Raw genomic sequence first — 22,023 nt, 5'->3', positions numbered from 1 at the left:
CGGTTACCGTGGGAACTCCTGCGAACGGTGAACCCGGAAGCTGGACAGAGTGGACAGAAGGTGAGTAAAAATTGTCTTCTGTGAGATTGAATTTAAAAAATAAAGATTTGCATCCGCATATGGACATCAACTTATTCATGAGTTATGTTAATGAGATTCAAGAAAATAACTATAATCTTTAAAAGGGACTTTAAAAGGGACTTTACTGAAAGGTCCCGCATTTTTATGGTCCGTGAGAAATTTTTCACATGTGCTTCTTTGAGAGATACAGCTCGGAGTCCTCGCCGACTAGCGATCGATGCCTTTCCGAAGCAGGGTCCGGAACGCTACCAATCAATGTTCTCCAGAGACCCGTGTAAGGAGTGAACTGCACATGCTGGTTTAAACCGAAGACAGACACAAAAAGCTGGAGTAACTCAGCGAGTCAAGTAGCATCTCTGGAGAAAAATAGCTGATGTTTCGGGACAAGACACATCTTCAGACTCAATTCCGATTAGGATGTCTGAAGAAGGGTTCCGATTCGAATCGCCACCTATTCTTTTTCTCCAGAGATGCTGCCTGACCCGCTGACTTACTCCAGCTTTTTATGTTTTTCTTCCCAGATCTGACTTACCTGCTGAGTTACACCAACATTTTGTGTCCTTTTGTGCGTATTAACCAGCATCTGCAGTTCCTTTAGACATTACCTAACTTCAGATTTTAGAGATATAGCGCGGAAACAGGCCCTTCGGCCCACCGAGTCCGCGCCGACCACCTATTCTTATCCGGCTTCAGAACGGTTCTTCCTTCCATTCGTTTGGGCACTGACCCGACCTACCAACCTACCTCAATGCGGACATTGGACTTTTTCCCCCTGGAACTGTCCTGAAAACATATATGCTGAACTCTGGTATTTTCCTCTTCGCTCTACCTGGTGTTCTTGTGCATGTGTCGGAAGGAACAGCAGATGCCGGTTTAAAGAGAATGCTGGAGTAACTCGACGGTTCAAAATGCTGGAGTAACTCAACGGGACATGCAGCATCTCTAAAGAGAAGGAACGGGTGACGTTTCGGGTCGAGGCCCTTCTTCAGACTGTACGTGGCTTGGTTATATTCATGTATAGCATTATCTGATATGATTGTATAGCACGCAAACAAAAGTTTATTTCCTGCATAGAATCATACAGCGTAGAAACAGGGCCTTCGACCCAACTTGCCCACACCGACCAATATGTCCCATCTACACTAGTCCCACTTGCCCGCGTTTGGCCCATAACCATCTAAACCTATCCTATCCATGCTTCAGTCTAATGCGTCTTAAACATTGCGACAGTACCTGCCTCAACTACCTTAACGGATAGCTCATTCCATACACCCACCACCCTTTGCGTAAAATAGTTACTCCTTAGGCTCTCATTAAATCATTCCCCCCGAACCTAAACCTGTATCTGCTGGTTCTCGATATGAGACAATAATAACAAACCAAAGCGAGTTAGGACATCAACGGGGAGATCCTGGATAAACCCAAGGTAGCCACAAAATGGAGGAACTCAGCGCAACAGGCAGCATCTCTGGGGAGAAGGAATGGGTGACATTTCGGGTCGAGACCCTTCTGATATGCTGCCTGTCCCGCTGAGCTACAGGTTGTGTCTATCTTCATTTTAATCCAGCATCTGCAGTTCCTTCCTGGCCGAACCCGATTGAAAGATGAGAGGCTGGGCGATAGAGCACTGGGTGTGACAAGGATCAGGCTTCAGTAAGCAAAGTAAAGAGAGGTGGCAACGTTATGGAAATGAAGCGGGTAATCCGAGTGATGGCGAGACGGTATCCTCTAATGTGTCGGAAAGAACTGTAGATGTTGGTTTGCGCCGATGATAGACACAGTAATACTGGGGACAGACATAAAATACTGGACGGGCAGCATCTGGATAAAAGGAATGGGTGACGTTTCGGGACGAGACTCCGAAGAAGGGTCTCGAACCAAAATGTCACACATTCCTTGTCTCCAGAGATGCTGCCCGTCCCGCTGTGTTACTCCAGCATTTCGTGTCTATCTTCCGTATGCTCTGTGATGGTCATCTCGGAGTCAAGTGGCAACTCTGGTCTGTAGACACGAGGAACTGCAGATGCAGGAATCACGAGCAAAACACAGAGCGTTGGCCGAGCCTGACCCTTTGTGTTCCTCCATCACTTTGTGTTGAAGTCAGGTCTGGACATTGCTTGGCTCAGTCTCAGGCTCCGGCTAACTAGGAAGGTCGAGTCAAAGTCCAGCACTAACACTCAAGAAATAACGTTTGCGGCCTGATGTTCCCAATATTTAATTGAAATCATTAATAAAGTAAATAAATAGATACCGGTCTAATCAGTATCTACGGGATTGGACAGGCTAGATACAGGAAGAATGTTCCCGATGTTGGGGGAGTCCAGAACCAGGGTCCCAGTTTTACAGTCTACCGTGGGAACTCTTTAACTCAGTAAAGTAAAGTAAAGTAGCCTTTATTGTCATATCAGCGCACAGGCAGCAGTTGATTGTTGCTCTATTCGGTTTCCCAGGGGGTCGGGACGGGACTGGAGTTGGGAGGGAAAGGTGGGGGAGTCGAGGGAGAGGGGGGGGAGACAGATGGGGGTGTCTTCATTTACTGGTGGCGGGTGTCTGTCACTGAAACAGGCAGGTGAGATTTCACATCCACCTTGTGTGTGCCTCTCTCTCTCTCTCCCTCCCTCCCTCTTACACAGGCTGAGAGACTCTGCCTCTGTGAGTGTACGTCTCTTTCTCCCCCTCTCCCACACACAGTAAGACCGAGGTACTGTGCTCAGTCCATCTGTGTCTCCCACATACACAGTAAAACATGTCTCCAAATGAGCCAATTCAACCAAGGGAGGATATTTATAGTGTGTGAAAAAAAAGTGACATCATTTGTGCCACGTGATGATTTAACAACACTTCACAATGTTCATTCAAGATTTAACGGGAAAGCTCGGGAGACGGACAAGTCACTCGCACAAATAACAGAAATGCCGAGTACCGTGGGAACTCTTTATCTACCCCCCGTTATATCGTGTGATATCGTGCTAGACCACGACCACTTCACTCTGGTTACATCTTGCGTCAAGTCACCCCGTGAAAAAGCCGCTTAAGGAGAGATATTAACAATCCTAATATGGACTCCATAGTAAAATGTGTAAGGAAGTATTCCCGAACAATACATTTCCATCTCCACAAGAAAGAAAGCTTTGCTGGACATGGTTCTGACTATGAGGAAGGCTAAATTCAGTATGTATCAGTGAGGTGGAAATGTAAGTAACTAATCTAACTAGGTAGTAACTAGCATTAACATAATTAATTAAAAACAAAATTATTATATGTTAAATGTCTATTGTGTTTAAAGGCCTGTTATGCTGCTGCAAGTAAGAATTTAATTGTTCCATTGTTGGTACATATGACAATTAAACCCTCTTGACTAGATCGTAATATATTATTTAGAATATTTGTGGATAAGGTAAGGACACTCCAAGTTAAATAGTAAATTTTAGTAGAGCCAATTGCAATAGGATGAGAAGCGATCTGGCTCAAGGGAACTGGAGTCAAAGATTGGTTGATGACATTACAATTGAACATTGGGAGGGCTTTAAGAGGGAGGGGGTTCAAGATGACCAAGATAGAGCTCTTAAACCCAGCATTTTATGAATGGCTAGAGATTAAAATAAAGCAGGAAAAATGTCATATCAAAATTGTCAGATTAAGGATGTGTGGGAACCAAGCTGATTATCAGAGGTTTGGAGGGATTGGAAAAAAATATTTTTTTAAAAAGCATAAGAGTAAAATATTTGGTGGCATCTACAGATACGAAGTAAAAACCTCCTTAGGCCTGTGAATAATAATTGGGTGAAATAGTTTATGAAGAGCCATCGACTTGATGGGGTGGTTGGCCCCATCGATGGTGAAAACTTTCCAAGAACATAAAGCCTCTGGATAAGCTGTAAAACACATTGAGAAGGATAGTTATTGCTAGAGAATTTGAGGTATGTACAGCAGGAAAGGTCAAAAGCCTGAGGATCTTGTACCTCTTTCAAAGCTTGGAGGGGCTTTGCAGCAATTGAGTGCGCTGTGACCAAGACTAAGAGACCTAATGTTACCAATAAAACAGAAGGGATGATGGTGCTCGACGACCAGCACCATCATGGCTACGCTAGCAGCCTTGTTAACAGAGCACAAGGCATCGCTACTGGCAGAATTTAACGCAGCGTTCACCAAGCTGGAAACGAAGCTGGACAATATCCAGACCACTATTCTAGATCAACAACAGCGTCTTTCGTCATTAGAGACATTTGCCGATACCACCAGCCAAGACATGCGAGCTATGGAGACAATGCTAACTATGGTCATCGAAAAGAACGCCAAGTTTAAGTCTAAGCTTATCGACCTGGAAGGCAGGAATCGCCGAAATAACGTAAGGATAGTCGGCCTCCCCGAGAACATCGAAGGCCCCCAAACAACAGCTTTTTTCTCTCAACTCCTGCTCGAGACACTTGGCGAACGCATACTGGAATCAGCCCCGGAGCTAGACCGAGCCCATCGCACGCTAGCAGCCAAACCAAGCCCTGGTGGGAAACCCAGAGCAGTTGTGGTTTGCTTCCATAGATTGCAGACCCGCGAGTTGGTGGTGCGTGAGGCTCGGAGGCAGAGGGGTAAGCTGAGGTACAAAGATAGCCCGATTCACATTTTTGAAGATTACTGTCCCGAGATAGTTGAACAATGTTCAGCATATCGAGACGTCATGAAGGAGCTGTACAACCTGGGTCTCAAACCCTCCCTTCATTATCCGGCCAAGCTGTTCATCATGGCCGGGGAGGGAAAGAGGCGACGGTTAACATCTCCCGAGGACGCTCAGGATTTCATTTCATCTTAACGTCGAAGCAGACCGGGACCCACAGATGACTGACTCTGCTCGGTACGTTTACATCCGAATGGCACAGGGATCCAGTTAATCTACAGTTACATTATGGGCTAACTTTAGCTTGACTGCCCTTAGCAATTAGCCACTGCTAGCGCTCGGCCTTGCTGTTATACCAGACCCCTGTCTTGAAACGTATGAGGCCGGTAAGAAATCACCACGTTCATGACTATGTCTTACCAACTTTTCCTTTTAATGTTTATGTGTAATCATACTTGAAAGGCTCTTCCCCTGTACATGCTATAAAATAGTAAGATTAAACGAGAACTTACCAGTTTGAAGTTTGATCTGTATTTTATGAGGAGTTACGATGAGGGATTACGTGAAGAAGCCCGCCAGGACGCATGCGTATCATTCTTCAAAACAGCGGTGTGAAATCACAGATAACTGTAATGACTAATAGTAAGATTAGAGAAGATGTACCAGTTAAGTATATGATCAGGGTGGGAGCGGAGGGCACGTAATCCCTCATCGTAACTCCTCATAAAATACAGATCAAACTTCAAACTGGTAAATTCTCGTTTAATCTTACTATTTTACTTCGGAGTCACGTGAGTGACTACGTGAAGATTTTAAAGCTCTGTGATTTCATGCCGTGGAACGAGTCCATGCATCACGTCTGCCTTGACTGTGGGAGGAATTGTGTTAACATAATTTGGACATGAATTCGACATTGAAATCATAAAAATGTTTAACACAAGTTTATAACCCCTTTTATGGGTTTAAATTAATTTACAGAACTTAAATTGTTTCTGCAAACGTTCCAGTTCATTACTGGTTTATTACAAAATAATTGGAATGTTTCCCCTCCAGACCATCCTGCTGCCTTGAGGATTTGGTCAATTGGTACATCCAACTGTATGCTGCCGATGTAGCTGCAGCCCTGGTGGAAAAAGATTTTTTAAATTTAGTATCCACCCCAGCCTGTGTTAGCAACTGTTTCAGCCATCTTGAGATGGTCTGGACCGTCACTCTTGGTGTGGTTGCTAGTGGCTGACCAAAAAGTGCCTTTTCATTGCCTTTTAGGATATTAGTTTTCTTCATGTATAACGACAGATGTCTTGTTATACACAGACGGTCATCTGTTACATAGATACATAGAAAATAGGTGCAGGAGTAGGCCATTCGACCCTTCGAGCCTGCACCGCCATTCAATATGATCATGGCTGATCATCCAACTCAGTATCCCGTACCTGCCTTCTCTCCATACCCCCTGATCCCTTTAGCCACAAGGGCCACATCTAACTCCCTCTTAAATATAGCCAATGAACTGGCCTCAACTACCCTCTGTGGCAGAGAGTTCCAGAGATTCACCACTCTCTGTGTGAAAAAGTTTCTTCTCACCTCGGTCCTAAAGGATTTCCCCCTTATCCTTAAGCTGTGACCCCTTGTCCTGGACTTCCCCAACATCGGGAACAATCTTCCTGCATCTAGCCTGTCCAACCCCATAAGAATTTTGTACGTTTCTATAAGATCCCCTCTCAATCTCCTAAATTCTAGCGAGTATAAGCCAAGTCTATCCAGTCCTTCTTCATATGAAAGTCCTGACATCCCAGGAATCAGTCTGGTGAACCTTCTCTGCACTCCCTCTATGGCTATAATGTCCTTCCTCAGATTTGGAGACCAAAACTGTACGCAATACTCCAGGTGTGGTCTTACCAAGACCCTGTACAACTGCAGTAGAACCTACCTGCTCCTATACTCAAATCCTTTTGCTATGAAAGCTAACATACCATTCGCTTTCTTCACTGCCTGCTGCACCTGCATGCCTACTTTCAATGACTGGTGTACCATGACACCCAGGTCTCGCTGCATCTCCCCTTTTCCTAATTGGCCACCATTTAGATAATATCTGTTAGGTATGACCTAATTGTATATTGAGGCCTGCTGATCCCTTTTCTGTTCTGCTTACTATCTCATAAATATGAAACTTAATATTTTCTATTGAGAAAGTCATGTTGTCCAGTCTGGTGTTTGCAGTGACTGTATCCTTTGTGCCGTGACCAATACCATTAGCATGACTGTTTAATGTCAGTCTGTGTAGGGACAGAACTGTTGCTGGAGACCAATTCCTGAGCGTCTTCAGGATTATTCTCACATCCCATATTAGGGAGTATCTGGTTCCCCTCATGGGTTTTGTACCAGTGGGTGAGTCCCAACAGTGTAATGGTCTGTCCCTTGCCATAGGTAAGTCGATAGGGCACTTCTGGCGCAGTTGATGGCACTATAACTGAGCCCCTCATCATAGTGGAGGCCTGCCAGATATTCCAGAACAGATTGGATGTTCATGTCTCTGATTCCGTGTTTGATGCCACGGGGAACCATGGTTGTGTGTTGTTCATTAAATTTGCGTGACCTGGTGTTTGCCAATGAATTTAGTCTTCCTGGTAGGTAAGTGGCTGGTATCCAAATATCTTTCTGGATACACCATTGCCGATTTGTATAGCCAGATTGTCACATGACGTCGATTTGTTTCCACCCTGTGGTTAATGTATGCTACCACGGTGGTATGGTATTGGTGGGTCCGCACCCAAGTGTACTGGCATCAGTTTGTAGTACCATGGAAAGGTTACTGACAATGCTTGGATAGGAACAAGGCCAGATGTTGTCTATCCACCATTTTAGTTCCATTTTAGCTTGATTGGTAGTTTCACAGATCTGTCAAAGTGACCTGCATAATTTAGAGTGCTTGTATTTTGCTCTCTGTATGTTTTGGTAATGTAGAGGTCCAAATTGTGTGGCTGGAAAGGCAGCCATCATTATGCCAATTACTTTAGCTACCAATCTGATGGATGGTTTGCTGATGTCAGTGAGGTTATTGCAAGCCTCTATTAAATCTGTAGCCTTTCCCTTAGGCAGAGTCACCGACATGTGAACTGAGTCAATGGTGAAACCCCAGGTAGTCCATAGTAGTGGAAGACGTTAGTTTAGATTTAACTGGATGAAAAATGAATCCCAGTTTTCCAAATAACTTTTTTGTGGCTGTTACAGTTTGTTTGGCCAATTCCAAAGTTATGCCCATAATGAGTATGTCATCTAAATATGCCATGACCATGTGTATACGTTTCCGTAGAAACGCTTGGGCTGGTTTCAAATTTGTTGTGAACAGCCTGGGCTGATGATAACCCATTTGGCAATACTTTATACTGTCTGAGTTGTCCCATCCAGTTAAATTTTTGAGTAACATCTGTGGTCATCTCGTATAGGTACTGAATGGTAAGCATCTTTTAAATCGGTGCTGGCCATTGAAGTAACCTTAGGGAATTAATTGTTAAGCAGTAACAAAGGTATCTATTTTGTCAGATCTATGATGATGCGATGACCATCATCTTTTTTGTTCTGATAAATATATTGGACACGAATTCTAATGGTTCGTGTTGAGTTTTCTCAATTACACCTTTTATGTGAAGCCGCTTCAGTTCAGCTTGCGCTTTTGATATCCCTTTATCAAAAAGCACGAATATTCGGTTCAGTATATGTTGAACTGGAGGGCTGTACTTGTGTATAAACTCTGTTGTATATCCCTGGATACTGCTTAATCATGCTTCATGCATTCAGAAAAGAGTGTAATCTCCACCCAATCTCCGTGCCCACTGTATATTGTAGGGAACCAGACCCACCTACCTCTATAGTTACCAGTAACAGGTTTACTTTTTGTAGGTTCTTCGCTGTTGTTGTAGCGCTGGGGTCTGGATTTTCGGTTTGGTTGGCGTTGGAGGTCCCGCATCTTCCGAGAAGGCCGGTCTGGGCCATGGCCTAAAAGACTCATGTTTTTGAGTACCGGTCCTTCGAGCTTTCACCAGTTTTGCTGGTGGGTGCGTGGGGGTGCTGGGTTCCAGTAGGTTCTCTTGTTCCTGCACCCCATGCACACTTTCTTCTGCGGACCCCTCTTCCAGGTCAGCCCAGAACTGACCCGCAATGCTTCCCTCTGATGAGGTAGAAGCACTGTGCAGCCCTCAAAGAGGTACCCCTGTGGGTTTATCATAGGGCCCACAGTGACCCGACTCCATGTTCCGGAGTCTGTCACGTTGGAGCAAAGCTCCATACACCGCTTCTTCACCGCTGGCAGCCGCACAGCTCGGCAGCCTTTCTTCAATCAAGAAAAAAGGTAAGGAAAATTCTCTTACCTGTTGTTGCTGGTTGTCAACCTGCCGTTCGGGAAGAACGTCCTTCCTCCCGCTGTGATTTCCGCAGCCCCACGGACCCATGTAGCGTAGGTCCAAAAGCTTATATTAGGGGCCAACTTATCTCTTTTGTCTCCAACCTGAAAAGAGCCGAGACGTCCCAAATGGCAGACCTGTTACGAAAAATAAAGGACATTGATGATAAATACGCATCTGACCCAGACCCTAATTTTTATAAAGAACGCCTTAGGTTACAAATAGACTTTGGCCTCATGTCTACCAATAAAGCCAAATTACGACTGCTTAAATCTAGGCAACACTTTTTTGAATCTGGGGATAAAGCTGGGAAGCTTTTGGCCCATCAGGCCAGAACCGAGGCGACTTCACGGCTAATTCCAGCCATTAGATCCAGCTTAGGGGAGATTCATACTGATCCTCTTAGAATTAATGAAGCATTTGCTAAATTTTACGCTGAGCTATACGCTTCCGATTGTCCTCCCACTGCAGATGACATGTTCCGTAGTATGACGTTTCCCCAAATTGACGATGAAGCCACGAGAGTCTTGGGTGGTCCCATAACTGTCACTGAGGTCCAAGCAGCCATCACATCGCTGCAAAGCGGAAAGTCGCCCGGCCCTGACGGCTTCACTGTAGAATATTACAAAGCTTTCTCTGCTCTCCTCGCACCAGTCCTGAGAGATATGTACAATGAGGCGTTTTTACATCGTCGCCTACCGCCCACCTTGTCGTTGGCTACTATCTCCCTAATTCTTAAAAAGGAGAAAGATCCTCTGCTTTGTAGTAGCTATAGACCAATTTCACTCCTGAATGTGGACCTCAAAATCCTCTCTAAAGTTCTTGCGCTCCGTCTTCAACAAGTGATGCCCTTTATTATCTCATTAGATCAAACAGGGTTTATGCCAGGCCGACAGTCCTCCCACAATACCAGGCGTCTCCTTAACATTATCCATTCACCAAGTAGTGAGACCCCGGAGATAGTGGTCTCCCTCGATGCTGAAAAGTTTTCGACAGGGTCGAGTGGAAGTACCTATACGAGGCGATGGACAGGTTTGGCCTCGGCAATAGTTTCATTCATTGGGTCAGTCTATTATACTCGTCCCCGGTGGCCTCAGTACAAACAAACGACACACTGTCGCCCCACTTCCCCCTTCGGAGAGGTACCAGGCAGGGTTGCCCGTTATCACCACTTCTGTTTGCTGTCGCGATAGAACCCTTGGCGGTTTGGTTACGCTCAGAGAAGGGCTTTAAAGGTATCACACGGTTTGACACAATTCATAAAGTCTCATTGTATGCGGTTGACCTGCTCCTGTACATCTCGAATCCAGTCAGCTCTCTCCCTGTGATTATGAATATTTTAGAACGGTTTGGGGTGTACTCTGGTTATAAACTTAACTACCAAAAAAGTGAACTATTACCAATTAACTCATCGGCTAAGCAGCTCCCTCGCTCTTTAACCTCATTCAAATGGGCGGAGGACGGATTTCGCTACCTCGGCGTTTTTATCACAATACCTATATTTGATATGTTCCGCACAAACTTCCTGCCTGGTTGAGAAAGATGAAAGAGACTTTGACCGCTGGTCAGTCTTACCGTTATCCCTCGCGGCCCGGATAAATCTGGTCAAGATGGTCGTCCTACCCAAATTCCTGTACCTTTTCCAGCATGTTCCTATATTTATCACTAAATCTTTTTTTGATAAATTAGAAAGGAGAATATCTAAATTTTTATGGGGTAGCAAACCGGCCAGAATTCGAAAGACGCTACTACAGTCTCCTAAGAGTGACGGCGGTTTGGCACTTCCTGACTTTAGGCGATACTACTGGGCTGCTAACTTGCAAAAAATCCTGTACTGGATGAATGATGATTGCGACCACCTACCGACCTGGGTACACATGGAAAAGGCGAGTTCACATCTCCCGTTGCGGTCTGTCCTATGCTCTCAACTCCCCCTTTCTATAACATCTGGGGGTGCAGGCCCAATTGCGTCCCTCTCGCTCAAGATATGGAGTCAATTTAGGAAAAACTTTGGTTTACAAGGCCCTTCCATCTTGACCCCACTGCTTAAAAATCACATCTTTAATCCTTCAAGTACAGACTCCGCATTCAAAACCTGGCATAGTAATGGCATCAGTAGTATCAAAAACCTATACAAGGATGGCATTTTTTCGTCTTTTGCGGAGCTTTCGTACAACTATAGCCTCCCAAACTCCTACCTTTTTCGTTTTTTTAAAGTTTTGGAATTTTGTGAAGAAGATATTCCCCCATTTCCCAAATCGTCCCCCTGAAACCCTGACCGATTCCATCCTAGCTCTAGATCCCAACCGGAAGAAATGCATCTCTTTTTTGTACAACTTGTTAGGGTCGGTTATATTGAAACCTTATACCTCATTAAAAGCTGCGTGGGAGGGCGAGCTGAATACGAAACTAACAGACCAGCAATGGGACTCTGCCTTGGATTTGATCCATTCTTCCTCCATATGTGCCCGTCATGGCCTAATCCAGTCCTTCACAAAGTCCACTACAAGATTATCTAGAATATACCCCGCTGTTAAAGACACCTGCAACAGATGCAATCAATCCCCTGCCAACCATAGTCATATGTTTTGGTCTTGCCCTAAGCTAGCAACCTTTTGGAGGAGTGCTTTCGACGTGCTAAGCAGAGCCTATGGCCAGACTATTCCTCCAAACCCACTGTCAGCTATTTTTGGCATTCCCCCCAACACCAACCTCTCTGTTGCGTTGAAGCGGGTCCTGGCTTTTACAACCCTGTTAGCCCGGAGACTGATTTTGCTTAACTGGAGACTTACCTGTCCCCCGACACACGTCCGCTGGATCAAGGAGGTGCTCTACAACTTAAAGCTTGAAAAACTTAGGTTCTCTCTCAAAGGCTCTACCAAGACATTCCTAGATACATGGAACCCTTTCCTGGAACTTGTTAACTCTCTTAACTTGTTTCCGGACTCGGAAGAGGACTGAGTGCCCTCTATCACAGCTCTGTCTTATTGCAGCTGCTATCCCCTCAACCCCCCCCCCCTCCCTCCCCACAATTTTTTTTATTTTTTAAAAATTATTTTAATTTTTTTATTTATTTTTTTTAATTTATTTTTCTTATTTTTATTTTTTATTATTTTTTTATTTTTTTTAATCGTATTTGTGTGGATGTGTACGTATGTGAGTGTTGTTTGTCCCCGGGTGGCGAGGGTGGGTAAGGGTAAGGGTTTTGAGGGTCGTTTACATACTGTTGTACAATTATGTCCTGATTATCACTGTCTGTTATCATTGTATGTATGCAAATTGCTGTTAAATTCAAAATTCAAATAAAAAGATTTAAACTAAAACAGAAGGGAATTTGGGGACGACTATTTTACCCAAAGAGTGATAAGAATCGGAAACTCACCGCAATGAGTCATAAAGATGAATTGAAAGTGATAACTTGTAACCTCATGAATAGAAGAAATGCTGGTAACAACAATACCTGTGGGAGGGGGCTATTTTGGGATATAAACACTGTTGGTTCTAATAGTATGCTTCTGTGCATTATAATCCCCATACAAAGTCGCGACTGGAACATAAGACCATTTATTAGAGAAGTAGGTGCTAAATAGATGGAAATATGGCATCAGCTGCTATTTGTATTTTTGGCTGATGTAGGAGGCACAGCAAGGATAAGAAGGAGGAAGTTACAAAATGGGACCTTTTTGCAATCCTGTGGCATGTCCAGCTGCATCTTCTTCCATACTCAAACCCATACCTCTTCATTTCAGGCTAAAATGTGTATAAGAAAATGGTGATAACAATTTAGTCCTTTGCTATTGTCCAACCTTTCATAATAACAATATAATTCAAGTCCCCAAGTGCATTAAGCAATGCGGGAATTATCAGGGAGAAGTTAATAAATCTAGATAGAATGAGAGAAATTAGATTAACATCAGCCAAACTGAAAGCAGCAACAGAAACCTCTGCTTGAAACAGAATGGATCTAGTAAGTAAATAGGATGAACATCAAAAGAAAGACAGGATGCTGCACAATTGAGTCTGAAGAAAGGTCTTGACCTGAAACGTCACACATTCCTTCTCTCCAGAGATGCTGCCTGTCCCGTTGAGTTACTCCAGCATTTGTGTCTATCTTCGGTTGAAACCAGCATCTGCAGTCCCTTCCTGCACAATTAGCTTGCTGGGGGAAGAGTAAGTATTCCCATTGAACATGAATCAGGAGAGTTATAATCAGCAGGACAAAGGAAAGGATCAGGCCTGACTCTGGTTCCTGGACTGGAGGGGATGGAGAATTAGGCTAAACATTTATGGAGAGGGATTGAAACATGCCTTTGATCGCAGGTGAGGTGAAAATGAATCTTGGACAAGAGTCCATGAACATGGTTGAGGATGGAAGGGATAAGGAGATAGGTGTTGGAGACAGAGGCATGCACTGGTTTCTCCTGTGGGTTGATCTGCTGTAGATTTGGGAGCAACAGCAGGAGGAGATTAGCAAGAGATCAGACTGATTCTCTAGCCCGAGTGGGAGGAGAGAAGTGAGTCAGTGCCGGGAAAACAGTTGAAAACTGAGAAATTGGTAAATCAGCAATTTATCAGTTAATTTAAGTAAGACTGCTCTTAGGGAGTGGCAGTGAGTGAGCGGCCTTGTGAGGGAAGTGCCCTGTGAGAAAAGTGTGAGTCTCCGGCGAGGAGGCTGAGGAGAGGAGACCACGCAATATGCTTGAGAGGTGGAGACGAAAGAAGGAGATGTCAGGCAAGCTGATTCAGTGCGATGCTTGCAGTATGTGGGAGGTCAAGGACACCGCTGGTGCCTCTGGCTGCTACAAATGCGAGAAGTGCATCCAGGTAGAGCTCCTGAAGGACCGTGTTGGGGAACTGGAGAAGCAAGTGGATGACCTCCGGTTCGTCCGAGAAACGGAGTCGTTCCTCGACAAGTCCTACAGTAAGATTGTTACACCTAAGGTATTGGAAGAGAGAAGGTGGGAGACAGTGAGAAAGGGAGGGAAGCATGGAATGCCAACGTCCCCGGGTGTTGTACCTCTTGTGAACAGGTTCACCCACTTAGAAGCTGTCGGGACAGAAGACGTGTTTACACTGAGCGGCGGACTGGCTTGTGATGCGAATAGGGTTGTTGAGCCAAAACCAAAAAGGCCTAAGGCAGGCAACGCCATTGTAGTGGGAGACTCCATTGTGAGAGGTACGGACAGGGGTTTCTGTGGCAACAGACAGGATGCGAGGATGGTGTGCTGCCTTCCTGGTGCCAGGATCCAGGATGTCACGGACAGAGTGCAGAAAATCCTCAAAGGCGAAGGTGAACATCCGGAAGTGGTAGTGCTTGTTGGCACAAACGATGTCGGAAAGAAGGGGATGAATATTCTGCAGCGTGACTTTAGAGAGCTCGGAAAAATGCTGAAAAGCAGGACCTCCAGGGTTGTTATCTCCGGTTTGCTTCCAGTTCCTCGTGCTGGCGAGAGCAGGAACAGTGAGATACGGGACCTGAACGTGTGGCTGAGGAACTGGTGCACGGGGCAGGGATTTAGATTCTTAGATCACTGGGATCTGTTTGGGGGTAAGTGGGAACTGTACAAAAGGGACGGATTGCATCTTAACAGGTGTGGGACCAGCATTCTGGCAGGCAGGTTTGCCACTGCTACACGGGTGGTTTTAAACTGAATAAGGGGGGTGGGGTGTCGAATGGGGTAGTGGAGGATGGAGTTAAAGGGAAAGGGTTTCTTAAATGTGTGAGCGTAGAGACAGAGGGGTGTAAAATGAGGGTAGAAGCAATAGGTAGCAAGGTGAAAAGTAAAAGTGGCAGGCCGGCAAATCCAGGGCAAAAATCAAAAAGGGCCACTTTTCAGCATAATAGTATAAGGGGTAAGAGTGTTGTAAAAACAAGCCTGAAGGCTTTGTGTCTCAATGCAAGGAGCATTCGTAATAAGGTGGATGAGTTGAATGTGCAGATAGCTATTAATGACTATGATATAGTTGGGATCACGGAGACATGGCTCCAGGGTGACCAAGGCTGGGAGCTGAACATCCAAAGATATTCAATATTCAGGAGGGATAGGCAGAAAGGGAAAGGAGGTGGGGTAGCGTTGCTGGTTAGAGAACAGATTAACGCAATAGAAAGGAAGGACATTAGCTTTGAGGATGTGGAATCGATATGGGTAGAGCTGCGAAACACTAAGGGGCAGAAAACGCTAGTGGGAGTTGCATACAGGCCACCTAACAGTAATAGTGGAGTTGGGAATGGCATCAAACAGGAAATTAGAAATGCGTGCAACAAAGGTAAAACAGTTATAATGGGTGACTTCAATCTATTTATAGATTGGGTGAATCAAATTGGCAAGGGTGCTGAGGAAGAGGATTTCTTGGAATATATGCGGGATAGTTTTCTAAACCAACATGTAGAGGAACCAACGAGAGAGCAGGCTATTCTAGACTGGGTATTGAGTAATGAGGAAGGGTTAGTTAGTAGTCTTGTTGTGCGTGGCCCCTTGGGCAAGATTGACCATAATATGGTTGAGTTCTTCATTAGGATGGAGAGTGACATCGTTAATTCAGAAACAAGGGTCCTGAACTTAAAGAAAGGTAACTTTGAGGGTATGAGACGTGAATTGGCCAAGATAGACTGGCGATTGATTCTTAATGGGTTGACGGTGGATATGCAATGGAAGGCATTTAAAGACTGCATGGATGAACTACAACAATTGTTCATCCCAGTTCGGCAAAAAAATAAATCAGGGAAGGTAGTGCATACGTGGATAACAAGGGAAATCGCGGATAGTATCAAAACAAAAGATGAAGCGTACAAATTAGCCAGAAAAAGCAGCCTGCCAGAGGACTGGGAGAAATTCAGAGACCAGCAGAGGAGGACAAAGGGCTTAATTAGGAAAAGGAAAATAGATTATGAAAGAAAACTGGCAGGGAACATAAAAACTGACTGCAAACGCTTTTATAGATATGTGAAGAGAAAAAGATTAGTTAAAACAAATGTAGGTCCCTTGCAGTCAGAAACGGGTGAATTGATCATGGGGAACAAGGACATGGCAGACCAATTGAATAACTACTTTGATTCTGTCTTCACTAAGGAAGACATAAAAAATCTGCCAGAAATAGCAGGGGACCGGGGGTCAAATGAGATGGAGGAACTGAGTGAAATCCAGGTTAGCCGGGAAGTGGTGTTAGGTAAATTGAATGGATTAAAGGCCGATAAATCCCCAGGGCCAGATAGGCTGCATCCCAGAGTACTTAAGGAAGTAGCCCCAGAAATAGTGGATGCATTAGTGATAATTTTTCAAAACTCTTTAGATTCTGGAGTAGTTCCTGAGGATTGGAGGGTAGCTAATGTAACACCACTTTTTAAAAAGGGAGGGAGAGAGAAAACGGGGAATTACAGACCAGTTAGTCTAACGTTGGTAGTGGGGAAACTGCTAGAATCAGTTATTAAAGATGGGATAGCAGCACATTTGGAAAGTGGTGATATTATTGGACAAAGTCAGCATGGATTTATGAAGGGTAAATCATGTCTGACGAATCTTATAGAATTTTTCGAGGATGTAACTAGTAGAGTGGATAAGGGAGAACCAGTGGATGTGTTGTATCTGGACTTTCAGAAGGCTTTTGACAAGGTCCCACATAAGAGATTAGTATACAAACTTAAAGCACACGGTATTGGGGGTTCAGTACTGATGTGGATAGAGAACTGGTTGGCAGACGGGAAGCAAAGAGTAGGAGTAAACGGGTCCTTTTCAGAATGGCAGGCAGTGACTAGTGGGGTACCGCAAGGCTCAGTTCTGGGACCCCAGCTATTTACGATATATATTAATGATTTGGACGAGGGAATTGAATGCAACATCTCCAAGTTTGCGGATGACACGAAGCTGGGGGGCAGTGTTAGCTGTGAGGAGGATGCTAGGAGGCTGCAAGGTGACTTGGATAGGCTGGGTGAGTGGGCAAATGCATGGCAGATGCAGTATAATGTGGATAAATGTGAGGTTATCCACTTTGGTGGCAAAAACAGGAATGTAGACTATTATCTGAATGGTGGCCGATTAGGAAAGGGGGAGATGCAGCGAGACCTGGGTGTCATGGTACACCAGTCATTAAAAGTAGGCATGCAGGTGCAGCAGGCAGTGAAGAAGGCGAATGGTATGTTAGCATTCATAGCAAAAGGATTTGAGTATAGGAGCAGGGAGGTTCTACTGCAGTTGTACAGGGTCTTGGTGAGACCACACCTGGAGTATTGCGTACAGTTTTGGTCTCCTAATCTGAGGAAAGACATTCTTGCCATAGAGGGAGTACAGAGAAGGTTCACCAGAATGATTTCTGGGATGTCAGGACTTTCATATGAAGAAAGACTGGATAGACTCGGTTTGTACTCGCTAGAATGTAGAAGATTGAGGGGGGATCTTATAGAAACTTACAAAATTCTTAAGGGGTTGGACAGGCTAGATGCAGGAAGATTGTTCCCGATGTTGGGGAAGTCCAGAACAAGGGGTCACAGTTTAAGGATAAGGGGGAAATCTTTTAGGACCGAGATGAGGAAAACTTTTTTCACACAGAGAGTGGTGAATCTCTGGAATTCTCTGCCGCAGAAGGTAGTTGAGGCCAGTTCATTGGCTATATTTAAGAGGGAGTTAGATGTGGCCCTTGTGGCTAAAGGGATCAGGGGGTATGGAGAGAAGGCAGGTACAGGATACTGAGTTGGATGATCAGCCATGATCATATTGAATGGCGGTGCAAGCTCGAAGGGCCGAATGGCCTACTCCTGCACCTATTTTCTATGTTTCTATGTTGAGTCATCAAAAAACAGGAGTTGGCTGGTTGAGAGAAGAATCAGTAGGTCAGGGGTTGTTGTGCAGGAAGGAAGGGGGCAGAATATTTCAAGATGCTTCCTCACCCTGCTCATCTGTGCTTCTTAATTTAGTCAAACAGCTGTTGGGTGGAACAGTCACACAGGAAGTTTGTGTATTATGTGCAGTTGATGCCATATATCCTCATTTGGCCTTCATGAGATATTTATTCTGGCCCTACTTCTCCAGAAAATAAATGTGTTAACAATCTAGAAATGGTTGTTTCTGCATTTGTTGCATTTTTGCATTGTTTTTGCAACTGAATCATCCTACCACAACTGGAGAGCAGTCCTGAACTACAATCTTGATGAACCTCAGATTCTCTTTGATTGGACTGGCTTCTCCTTGCACTTAACATTATTCCCTTATCATGTATCTATACAATGTAAATGGCTTGATTGTAATCATGCATTGTCTTTCTGTTGATTGGTTAGCATGCAACAAAAGCTTTTTACTGTACCTGTGACAATAAACTAAACTAAACTAAACTAAATTTGCATCTTGTGTTGGTTGCCGTTGAGTTACAAGTAGATGTAACGGATGTTGAATTTCTCAATCCATATTCCCTCTATTACAGTACATAAAGATACTTTTAATGTTAGTAGGGATTTAGGAATTAGTTGAGGGATTTGATTCCTAAATGCAAGAGCTTATTTAGGGATTAAAGATATTTGATTTGAGTCATTGTAGTTCTTAGTTTGGAGCTTACAGAATGTGAAACAGAATTTTTTAAATGTTAGCTAATAAATAAAAACCAGCCTTTTGTGCTAATCCATTTTCAAAGGAAGTCATGTTGCAGCTTCATAGGACAATGTTGTGTGCAGTTCTGGTCAATCCATTGCAGAAAGGATGTGAAGGTTTTGGAGAGGGTGCAGAAGAGTTTTACCAGAATGTTGCCTGGATTAGAGTATTATCTACAAGAAGAGGTTTGACAAACATGTATAATTTTCTCTAGAATGTTGGAGGTTAAGGGGAGACCTGAAATAAATATATACGCAATTTTGAGGCATAAATAGGGTAGACACGATGGAAATTAAGAGAGGGCACAGGTTTATGGTGAGAGGTTTAAAGAAGATGTGCTAATTGGGCAAATGTTTTCCACAGTGAAAGGTGGGAATGCACTGGGGATGGTGGTAAGGGCAGACATGAAGATGGTGTTTAAGAGGCACATGTATAGACAGGGAATGGAGGGATATACAATAGATCACATAGAGGCAGAGGAGATTAATTTAACTCGCCATCTTTTTCGTCATGGAATTTAGTTTATCATCACGTGTCCCGAGGTACAGTTTTTGTTGCGTGCTAACCAGTCGGCGGAAAGACAATACATGATTACAATTGAGCCACCCACAGTGCACAGATACATGATAAAGGGAGTAACATGAATAACATTTAGTGCAAGATAATGGGTAAAGTCTGATCAAAGGGTCTCCAATGAGGTAGATAGTAGCTCAGGACTGCTGTGTGGGCGACACGATCTTTCGTGTGCTGCACCATTCTATGTTCTATGTAAACACCAGTCATCACACGCAAATTAAAACAATTCATTTATCACTTTCACATCATGAAGAAAACCTGGCAACAGAGGGGTGCCCTGGTGTTACCTCACAGCTCCTGTGACCTGGGGTCAGCCCTGATCTCCGTTTTTATCCATGTGAAGTAGATCTAGGTGGCGTAGTGGTAAAGCTACTGCCTTACAGCGCCAGAAACCCAAGTTCGATCCTGACTATGGGTGAAGTCTGTGGGGAGTTTGTACGTTCTCCTCATGACCAACGTGGGTTTTCCCCGATATCTTTAGTTTCCTCCCACTCTCCAAAGATGTACAGATTTGTAGGTTAATAGGCTTGGTATGAATGTAACATTGTCACTAGGGTGTGTAGGGTAATGTTAATTTGCGGGGATCGCTGGTCGGTGCGGACTCAGTGGGCCGAAGGGCCTGTTTCCGCACTGTATCTCTAAACTAAACAAAACTAAGTTTTGCTCCTTTTCCCTGTGACTTGGGGCATTTTCTTGGATGCTCTAATTTCCTCCCACAACCCAAAGACATGTGTGTTGATTGGTTAATTGGCCACTGTAAATTGCCCTCAGTGTGCAGGTGTGTGGTAAACTTTGGAAGAAGTTGTCGGGAATGTGGGGAGTATAGGTTTGAGGGAAAAGTAATGGGGGGGGATGGGATTGCTCTGTGAGCCAGCATTGATTGATGGGCCGAAATGTCCTCCTTCAATGTAGTATGGTAGTGAGCAAATCTGGAAACCGACTTTTACTTCCCCAAATAGTACTGAAAAAAAAATCAAGCTTTGCACTAGATTCAAGGGTGTCCCACAAAATTAAAAGATTTTAAAGTTACTTCTTAGCAGCAGACTTGAACATGATTTTCCTGAGAGAGTTGTTGTTGCTGGAACAGCAGCCAGAAATCAGACGTGAAGGCAGACAATTAGTTGAAGGGCCAGGGGAACGTAAATCCAGCTGTTATGCTGACCTCAACGCCATAAAAGTTTACATAGATACTCGAGTAAGTTAAAATGGCTGTAATTTCAGTGTTCAAATGGGGAGTGGCTGCACAGCCCTAGAGGACTGTAAAGTATGTAAGGTTTTTTTTTAAATCTGAGTTGTGAGCTATTGTTTCCTTGCTTCATCGTTGCTGAGCAACCAGCCTTCATCAGCATGTCAGAAAATCTGCAACCTTTAGACTGCGGGAATAATTCTGTTGCTGCTCTCTCGGCAGCAGAGGCTGGGATTCAGAAAGATTCTTAAGCATTGAACTGTGTGGTATCTCGCATGATAGCAATCTGTTCCAGCCCCGCCACCCCCTCGCTGCTCTTCCGACATGTTAAAATGTGCTTCTTTCATTCAGAAGAGTTTGGTGAGCCTGTGATCCAGAAGAAGGCGACTGCAAATACCTTCGGACACAAACCAGCTCTCAACAGAGAGGCCGTTCCAGATAGTTGCCCCAAGAAAGGGGAAAAGCGTATGGAATTTGTGTTGATGGTAAGTCCATTTATTATGAAATGATTTACTATGAAGTGTTAATGTGAATGTAAGGTATTTTTTAGGATCACTGATGAGCATGTGCAAATCAGGGTAACTGCTGAATGCAAGGGTTTTAGTGATGATGATCCTGATGGAACAACTCACTGCTGTTTTTGCTTTGCGTTTTCAGGAAATGGTAAATAAGTCAGTTGCATGGCTTTTAGTTATTCCATCTACGAAGTGTGTGTTAGATTAGGTTATTTTTGAGGAAAGATAATGGTGAGTTTGGATGCATCCTACAAACATGCAGCCTCGCGTCAGGTACAGACTGGCCTACATATCCAGTACAACAGAAGGTGCGTTGTAGAATCACACTCAATAAAGTGCCAACTTCAACTTAGGGGAGAGGTGAAAGCCATTGGAAGGAAGAAGAGCTCCTTTAAAGAAAGAACATAGAAGCAGTTGGCAGAGTGTTTTACATGAAAGGTGCAGCTTTCAGTTGATGTGATTGGTGCTTATTGGCGCCGTTTCCATGTACATGATGGAGACTGTGTCTTTAAACGTGAGAAAATCCCATTTAACATAGCATCTACAAGCCATCCCCGATGGTTTTCCACCAGCTGTAGCTCTCCTCAACAACCAAAAGTCTGTAACCTCCTTTTGCTATGGTATTTTATTTCATTCTTCACATGTTTAAATTATAATGTTTTATTCTTAATTGATTACTGTATATCGTGTTGTTACTTGCGAGCAAATCCACCAAGGCAAATTCCTTGTATGTAAACATACTTGGCTAATTAAATTTATTCATTTCAATTCAATGACAATGCTGTTTTACATCAGTACTGTTTGAACCATCTCAAGTAGCTCAAGTACAGGGGTGAACTTCATCGCAGACCATGCTGATGCAGATGAACAAGAAAACCAGTTGACACAGTCTGAGGAAGGTTCCCGACCCGAAACGTCACCTATTCCTTGTTCCCCAGAAATGCTGCTGACTCGCTGAGTTACTCCAGCACTTTGTGTCTTTTTGTTTACATTGCATTTGCATAGATAGAAGATTAAACACAGAGTTCCTTTAGTGATCTCACCAAAAACCTTACTTGAGGTACCATCTCTCTCATCT

The 22,023-nt window shown here is 44.1% G+C and overlaps 1 protein-coding gene across 6 annotated transcripts in view; it reads left to right on the top strand.

Annotated features, from left to right (window-relative positions):
- The window catches only part of nhsl2 (NHS like 2), a 305,225-nt gene that overhangs the window by 263,807 nt on the left and 19,395 nt on the right, over positions 1-22,023 (top strand). For 5 of the 6 annotated variants that reach the window (XM_033030593.1, XM_033030594.1, XM_033030590.1 and 2 more), the window contains exon 3: positions 20,782-20,915. In XM_033030593.1, the coding sequence (XP_032886484.1) occupies positions 20,782-20,915 (134 nt within the window). The remainder of the gene's footprint in view (positions 1-20,781; positions 20,916-22,023) is intronic. The other variant, XM_033030592.1, reaches the window with a different exon arrangement.

The sequence above is a fragment of the Amblyraja radiata genome, chromosome 12, assembly GCF_010909765.2.
Source record: "Amblyraja radiata isolate CabotCenter1 chromosome 12, sAmbRad1.1.pri, whole genome shotgun sequence".
NCBI classification, from domain to species: domain Eukaryota; kingdom Metazoa; phylum Chordata; class Chondrichthyes; order Rajiformes; family Rajidae; genus Amblyraja; species Amblyraja radiata.
The sequence above is the reverse complement of the archived record's forward strand: the minus strand, read 5'-3'. Positions and strand labels throughout refer to the sequence as shown.